Source organism: Cebus imitator, unplaced genomic scaffold (genome assembly GCF_001604975.1).
Source record: "Cebus imitator isolate Cc_AM_T3 unplaced genomic scaffold, Cebus_imitator-1.0 Scaffold85, whole genome shotgun sequence".
Classification (NCBI taxonomy): domain Eukaryota; kingdom Metazoa; phylum Chordata; class Mammalia; order Primates; family Cebidae; genus Cebus; species Cebus imitator.
In genome coordinates, this window is record NW_016107400.1 from 1,419,070 (window position 1) to 1,427,611 (window position 8,542).

At 45.3% G+C, this 8,542-nt stretch overlaps 1 protein-coding gene across 1 annotated transcript; it reads right to left on the bottom strand.

Moving 5' to 3' along the window:
• Window positions 1-5,216: 5,216 nt before the first annotated feature.
• CCL11 (C-C motif chemokine ligand 11) lies at window positions 5,217-7,649 on the bottom strand. The gene is made up of 3 exons (XM_017534250.2): window positions 7,442-7,649; window positions 6,115-6,226; window positions 5,217-5,747 (listed from the first exon to the last, which is right to left on the bottom strand). Exons 1-3 carry the CDS (start codon window positions 7,545-7,547, stop codon window positions 5,642-5,644), a joined length of 324 nt encoding a protein of 107 aa, XP_017389739.1. The 5' UTR covers window positions 7,548-7,649; the 3' UTR covers window positions 5,217-5,641.
• Between the last annotated feature and the right edge of the window lie 893 nt (window positions 7,650-8,542).

Genomic DNA, 8,542 nt, shown 5'->3' on the forward strand with positions numbered 1-8,542 from the left:
CCTGAATTGGGCCTGTTCAATTCTGAAGGGTCATTTCAGCTTCAGAATACCCCATAGGATGAGTCTGGGGGCATAAAGGAACACCCCCTCAAAAGTTAAAGACTAATAATTGCATCTCATGTCTCCACCTTTTAGAAAGAAGCACAGTGCCCAGTAGGTAGCTTACCTATACTTAGAAGGGAGGGCTACTCACATACACAGAAAGTTATCAGTTGTGATTGGGATGCTGAGCAGGAATGGGCTCTGCAGTGGGTTCAGGTTGTGCTGTAAGAGATCCTATGGTTTGGGTCATAAACCAGGCAGACCTGATGGTATTAGAGTTAACCGGGATGGGAAAAGAGGCCCACTGGGCCTTGTGAAATCTGTGGTTTAGTAGAAGAACCTGGGATTTTGGAGCAAAGTCAGGCCATCTGAAGAGGAGAACTTGTATCTTTTGAAAAAAAAAAAAAATTCCCAGTGTGCTATTGAACCCGTGCAGAGACAGGGAGCCTGACCATGGGAAATCAAATGATTTTGTAGCCAAAATTTTGCATACTTTGCTCACCATGAGCTGGGTTCAGTCAAACCCACCAAATCATAATGCCAGGTGTGCCAAGCAGCAATTTATTGTAAGATTGAGGTAGTGCATTGGGATTGGGCACAGCAGTGTCAGAGGGCATTGCACAGTAAACCATATGAGCAGATGGCTCAGACCCCCATGTCATCCATACTGCATGCCACTCCACACCCATGGCTGCCTGGGTGTCACGTATAACAAGCTGATTGAGGAAGTAAAAGGCTGAGCATGGTTCACAGATGGTTCAGCTCAGCATGTGGATACAAACGAAAAATGGATGCCAGCTGCTCTGCAGGCCAACGCAGGGATAGCCTTGAAAGGGAGAAGTGAGGGGAAATCCTCTCAAGGGATAGAGTTTGAGAAACTTTCTTAAACCAGTCATCGACTTGTATTTACAGAGAGGTGGCCTCAGGTTGAAATATATATGGACTCATAGATGGTGTTGAATGGTCTGCATCATTGGTCAAGGACCTGGAAAGACAAAGGTAAAAAATCTAGGGGAAAGGGGTTCTGGGAGAGAGGCATGTGGATGAACCTACGAGACAGGGCAGAGTATGTAAAGATGTGGTGCTAATCCCATCAGGGAATGTGAACAAAAAGAATGACTAAGGTGACACAATTACTCAGCCCACTGGCATTAGCCAGCTTCTGTTATTGGTCACCACAGTGCTGGGACAGTGAGAATATGAGCAAAACCATCATGGTAGCAGCTTAGATTACACACGGACTCTGTAGCAAGGGCTCCTGCTCTCCGAGAATGATGTAGCTGAATGTCCAACCTGCCAGTAACATAGGCCAGTTGTTAATTCCCAGCTATGGCATCATACATCAGGGAGACTAACCAGCCATTTGGTGGAAAGCACATGTTTGATTACATTGCACCTATTCGACTCTGAAAAGAGCAATGACTCATCTTAACTAGATTAGACATGCTTTCTAGGTATAAGTTTGCCATTTCTGTTTCCAGTACCTTAGCCAGCACCATTATCTGAGAGCTTCACTGGCATGAGATGCCACATGACATCACTACAGACTGGAAGATACACTACAGCAAATAAGGTGCAGCACTGGGTGTATGACCATGAGATCCACTGACCCTGCTGTACACCTGTGTTATCCACAGGCTTCCAGGCTGATAGAGTAATGGAATGGCTTGCTGAAGGCATAGTTAAGGCATCAAATTGGAAAGAATATCCTACAAGGAAGAAATACCATCCCCTAGGATTCAACATACACCCTAAGTCAACTAATATATGATGCTGTATTCTCAACAGGTAAAATTCATAGATCCAAGTATCAGAGGTGGAAGTAAAAGTTGCCCTACTTACCATCACTCCCAGTGACCCACTTTGGGGGATTTGTGCACATCAGGGCTATGTGGATTTAGAAATCCTGTTTCTCAGTGGAAGAATGCTTACCCCTTGGTTCCTAGAGGGAGTCTCACTAATCCTCAGCTGTGGCTTTACTCTATCTCTTTAGACTTGCAGGCCAAAAAACTAACAGGCAAGGAGAGGAAGAGGTCACCATCCTGGCCAAGGTAATGGACCTTAATCATCAGAAGGGGTTGAGGTGGAGCTACTTATACTCAATAGGGGTAGATAATATGTTAGGCATCTGGGTGACCCATTTGGATGTCTCCTGACCCAATTTTAATGGCAAATGGACAATAGTAACAGCCATATCCTTGTCCTGAGAAAAGTATGGAGACCAGGGGCTGAACCCCTCAGATATTCAGGGTCAACCCTGAAGGCAAGCCACCTAGATCAGCAGAGGCATGCACTGAGGGTGAGGATGATCTAGAATGAGTGTTCTAGGAGCAGACTGATAAGCATCATTTCTAACCTCAAGACTAGTTGCAGCTGTTGGAGGTGGCTACTGTTCACTAACCTTCCTCTTGTAATTTTCCTAAGGAAATGAGGCTCAACAGATTCCTGGATGAGTTTTCCAGAATTTTGTATATAAGAAAGTGGACTTGAATGGCACAAGGGGTGGGTCATGGTGGAGTTCATAGTGTGGGGCCCAGATTTTTCCCTTCCGCGTCTAAAGTGCTTCTTCCCCAGCTGCTCTGAGTGTTGGCAGCCAATGCCTCTCAGCTGAATTTCCTCTGTGAGACCTGCCCTCAGCTGAAGACAGCTGCCTTGCCTAGAGTTGTGTCCTCTTCCAGGAGCAGCCAGCAGCCAGGACTGGTTCAGATAGGGGTAGAAAACCGGGCCCCTCGACCTCATTTGTGCCATCCCAGTTCTAACGCTCCCTGTGGGATTGCTGAGATCTGGGCTGTGATTGCACCACAATATCAAGTCTCCTTCTTACTCTCAGCAAACTCTGCTTCAACATCTTCATCTAAGAGTTTACTTTCCAGAGAAACCAGTTGGTGACATCCCTGATTCCTAGTTGAGATCTGTGTGACATCAGAAAAGGTAAACAACTCCAATGCTTTGTGCCCAGAGTTTTATACTCCAGGCCCTGGTGATGCTATTCCAATTGGGGGTGAATTGTGTTCAGGATTCCTTGAGAGAGGACAGAGTAACCTGGCATGGGGGATATGAGCAAATTCTGTTCAGTCCTTCACAAACAGAGGGTACCTCTTCGCTCTACTCCCCTTCTTGATCTCCTCATCAAGGTTGACCTGAAACCTGAGGGTCTACTGATCCCAATGAGCTATTCCGTGGCCATCCCATGGCTGGTGCCTTCCTCTTGGGCATACTGACCTCTGGAGGTACATCCTGACTGATGTTTAGGGCTGAAGTTTGCTAGGCTGTAGGAGAGGCAGAGAGGTTTGTTGTACTCAGTGTAAGAACCAGTGATTGCTCTGAGTGAGAGCCCTTCTGTAGTAGATACACAAAGCTCTCTGATGGTTCCTGGAGTACATGCTTGTACTTGAGGCTCTCATAGAGAACTCTTACAGAAATAGAGAAATTGTACCAGCTACCCTGGCCCCTGTCTGACTTGGGCTTATGAGTATAGAATCTTCTGACAACATTCCCTCCCCCAGTGGGTGGAGCTAGCGATGCTTTCCAAGAGGCAGTACTCTCAGAATAGGAGAGCTTGGTGGGTCATTGGTCAGATCCTTTAAAAGATATTAATATACCCCTATTATGAATGGTGTAACTAAAGCCCGAAGTAACAGTGACAGAGAGCAGTTCTCTGTCTGGGATGAAGCTGAGGTCATCTGCCTCCTAGATCAGTGCCCTTCCTAATGTCTCACTCTGTTTTTTATGTTGCCTTGTGCCATGGCCACCACACATAGTGGTCCAAGGGGGGCTGTCTTATGGATGGTGCCCTTGGGAGCTTTGCGTGCAGTGGCCCTGCTGGGCATGTATGACACAGCAGGCCATTGTCCCTCCAGATCAATGGCCTTAGACCACACAGAGTTACACCAGCAGGGTACCTGTGACCCTTTTCTCCCCTTGGGGACAGAGTTGGTCTCTGTGTTCAGGCACATGGGTAACATGACCAATGGAAATGCAGGCTGATTTTGTATGCTGAAAGGAAATTCTGATTTAAGCTGCTTATACATAAAGATGAGGTCCTGTCCATTTGATTGGAAGCTCTCAGGCTGTTAAAGTTAAGGTGTGAGTAAAGAGTGATAGAGAAAGTTAATTTTCTGAGTCTAAGAAGCTAACCTTTAATTACAGGTTTGTGGCATTTAGAAAGTGTCCGTGTCACTGGTTCTACTCCATCCACAGTATTTGGTGTTCCACCCTGCCTTGGCCATTCTTGCAATTACCTTCTCCTCTCCCCTCCCCACCATCTACCAATGCCCGGTTCCGTAACCCCCATACACTGCAATAGTGAGTGAAGTTCTCCCTTCTCTTCCCAATCCAGCCCATGGGCACCTGGCTGCTCTTCCTGAAGCCCCTCATAGTGTGGTCATGGCTCTTCTTGCCACTGAACTAAAACTTGCAGTGCCTGCTATTCCTAGAGTGACCACATGCTCCAGTTAGCTTAGGGCAGAGTTAATTTATATCTGTTGTTCCAAAATAATAATGAATAATATCACTTTTTTCTCTCAAAAGCATCCGAACTTGGCTGGTAAGAATGTTCACCTTACAGAGAGCACAAATTCTACTCCTAGACAGCCTGGCCTCAAACTTCTATCCAAGCTTCCCCACCATTTCACACATACTCCAACACTGACACCTTTTGATGAGCTCCCACCCAGCTGGGTAAATACACCATGATCATTCCTACTTCTTGGATTTAGCCCAAGCAACACCTCTTCTCTTCCACCTAGACTGAAATACCTCCATCAGAGCCTCTCTACTTTGTGCATGCACCAAGACCTACTTTCAGCTCCGCCTCACCTGTAAATCCTTCACCTAAACCTCTGGTCAAGGGTCATTTAGCTTTCCTCTGATTTTCCCAATGTTGGTCATGTCTGCCTCGTCTGGTTGGAAGATGGACGAGTAGGGTCAGGTAGAGGGAGATACTATGGGGCTGTTAAAATAGGAAATAACTGTTGAAAATGGGAATCAGAGGGCTGGAAGGGGTTTGTCAGTTTCACCATACATTTCAATGAAGACCACCTAAGCCAAAAAGTCATTTCCCAGGAACACAGTTCCCACCCCCACAACCAAGCCCCTCCCACCCACTGTTATCTTTCTCCCGTTCAGCTCAGTGTGGATTTCCCACCAAAAATTACAACTGGGGACTATAATACAATATGCACATATTTTATGTCTCCATAAAACAACATTTACTTCCATTTAATGAGTCATACATTGGGTTTACAAAAACAATGAAATTTTCATGCTGATGCTCTTTGCCAGGGCCTTTACAAGATTCCAGGGAAGAAGCGGGGAGATGGGGAACATTGCCAACACATGCAAGGGGATCCAACTGGGGCTCCCTGAGGGTAAGGGGCCTGCACAAAGCTTTACAGTTTAAAAATAACTGATATTCGTGGAAAAGTTTTAAAGCCTCAATAAATTAAATGCAATGGACTTTAAATATATGTATAGATATATATATAATAAAACCCATTCCTTTTGGATGATAATGAGGTTATCTCAGAATGTATTATAAGAAAGGAAAAAAAATCAACCAACACTCAGGCTCTGGTTTGGTTTCAAAAATGGTGATTATTTATGGCTTTGGAGTTGAAGATTTTTGGTCCAGGTACTTCATGGAATCCTTCACCCACTTCGCCTTGGGGTCAGCACAGATGTCCTTGCCCAGTTTGGTCTTGAAGCTGTGAGAGACAGAGGATGCAATTGAAAAGATTGTTTTGAAAATTCTGCCCATTTGACCCTAAATATTTCAGGACCATTTGACATTGGGAAAGAGTTGCCATGCGAGGGAGGAAGGATGAGACTCCCAGGTTAGATGCTGCTCTTGATGGCCTAGTAAAGTCATCTTTGCTCTTGACTTTGATGTGACCTCAACAAGCTCCCAGGCAGGGAGCTGGGAGTGAACATTCACTTGTGAAAATACATGAATTGGACTGTAGAAGTTAAACTGTCAGAATCTATGACTCCTAGTAACTGTGACACAGTTCTTGACTCTGTGCCTGAGGCATTAATTTTTTGTCTAGGGGAGGATGAGCTTTGTTTACTTACACCACAGCATTGTAGGGACATCTGCCACTGTTGATTCTTCTGTAGCTCTCCAGTCGCTTAAGGGGTATCTTCTTATTGGCCAGGGTAAAGCAGCAGGAGGTTGGGACGAAAGCTGAATTTTGGGGAAAAACAAGAACAGAAAAAAAATGAGCCACTTGATGATACATAGACATTTCCAAGCGTGACTTTGTAAGGGAAGTTAGGAGAAGGCAAGGAATTGCAAGAGGTGGAGGTAGAATCTCTCTGCTCTGAAGTCCTGAGTGTCTGGAGGATGCTGTCCTGTGCCTTCAGCATCCTCCTCTGTGCATTAAGGACTCATCATTACAGTTGAGGGTATGAAAAAAGCTTGGTCAATGTGACAAACACTAGCTCTGTCATTATAAATACCTATGTGGCCATGTGATAGTTATGGTGTTATTCACCAAATTTTCTCCATCTTCTGCTTTTGAGACACAAGGTGGACTTGTATTTCTTGACCACTTTTGTTTGGTTGAAGGCATTAATTAGTTTTGATCAATAAGAGAGGGGACAAAGTGACATGTGTCATTTTTGAGCCACAGTGCATTCCTTATACAAGACTCCTGAGAGCTTTCTTTTTCTTTATCATAGTATCCCTCAATGTTCCCGAGGGCAACTTTCCCGTCAGTCTAGAATCCTGAGTATAAAATGCAGAAGCCTGAGCCCATGCATTGTAGATACGTAGTACAAGTGACAAAGTAACTTTTGCTAATTTAGTTAATTCTGTTAAGTCATTGATAAGTTGGAACTGTTTGTTACCATGGCATGCACTGGCTGAGTGAGACTGACACACTCAGTAAATTTGTCGCCAGAGTATGGGAAAATGAGTTATGCAACAAATCACCTAGATAATTTTCCCAAACAGTGTCAAAATATGTCACCTCAAGAGATCCCCCTGGAATCTCATTCTTCTCTTAGCCACTGTCTCTGAAAGCTGTCCTGGAGTCAAGTTAATGTGAGCTTCTAATCAATAGATTTCCCACCTCCCCTACTTCCAAAAATGCCCACCATGCCCACAGTAAGAAAGAGCCTTCCTTTAGTGTGCCCCATTCCCAAACACTGTAAGGGTAGCTGAGTATGGATGCACTCAGCATCCCTCTTGAATGTGGGGAACAGCCTCGGGGGCCTGGGCTTCTAGTTCTGGCTCTTCCAGTGACTGGATGTGAGGTTGAGACATTTCTTGTCCACTCACAAAACCTGCTTCCCTATCTTTCAAATGGAGAATTTGCAGTGATTCTCTAAAGATTCTTGCTCACCTGGTATATCTCTGGAGGTGGTTACCTTTCCTGTAAGGAGTTGGGGGGCTTACCTGGCTGAGCGAGCCCCTGGGGGCTGAAGGCAGCTGCTATGAGCAGCAGCCACAGAAATGTTGCGGAGACCTTCATGCTGGAGGCTGACGGTATGAGCTTTGGCATGAGAGGTGGTGGTTTCTGGGTTGATCTCAATCCCTCTGCTCCTCTGGCTGATCTGCCTGCCTTTTATAGGGAGCAGATGGTGTGAGAACTTCCATGGAAGCCTTTGCATACGCAGGGTCATGATAAAGGGGGGGTCCTGACTTGCTGACCAAATTCCGGATCTTAGGAAGTCAAGCAGAGCAGAAGAGAGGCAAGTCGTGGGAGGAGCTCAATCTATTTTTTTATTTATCTGGACCTTGCCATGATAAAGAAGGGAAATATGTCATTATGAAATTAAATTAAACATCCGTAGTAGGGGAGAGAAGCAAGGAAACCAAGGGCTTGGGGGAATGGATGAGTTGAAATTAAACATCTGTAGTGGAGGAAAGGAGCAAGGAAACCAAGGGCCTTGAGGATGAGTTGATCTAAGAATCTCCCTTGATTCCTGTGCTCACATGGTGGTCTTGAGGATTTTGGAGGCCAGGAAGGGGCCCTAAAACTTCCATTAGGCTCCCATCCAGATGCAAGGAGAGCTCAGCAGCCCTGCATATGGTTGCATCTCTGTGAACCAGGAAGGACCACACACTACAGCTTTGCCGCTGTGTTTTAAGATAGCGGTCATAAAATCTTAGTGCCCTGCAATTTTAGCACGACAGGACATCACAACTGGGTAGTTTCTATTAATCTTGACTTCTGGGGCACTTTTAAACCATTTGCTTAGCTGATAAAGCCCTTTTCCAAATGGAATTAAACTCCAACTCATCAAATACACCGTAGTGAAGTGGGTTTGTTTGAAACAGAATAGACAGCCTCCTGTACCCTTATACCCCAGGTATCTAGGGAACACATTTGGAAAATCGCTCATCTAGTTCCCCTCTCCCTCTCTGAGCACACATTGCAGACAAAGTATCGATGGCTAAAAATATCAAAGAGAGAGGGGGAACAAGATCCCATACATAGCCCCTTGTTTATAACACTAGGCCTGCTAGTTGGAGAGGGTATAAGGGAGGCAAAGT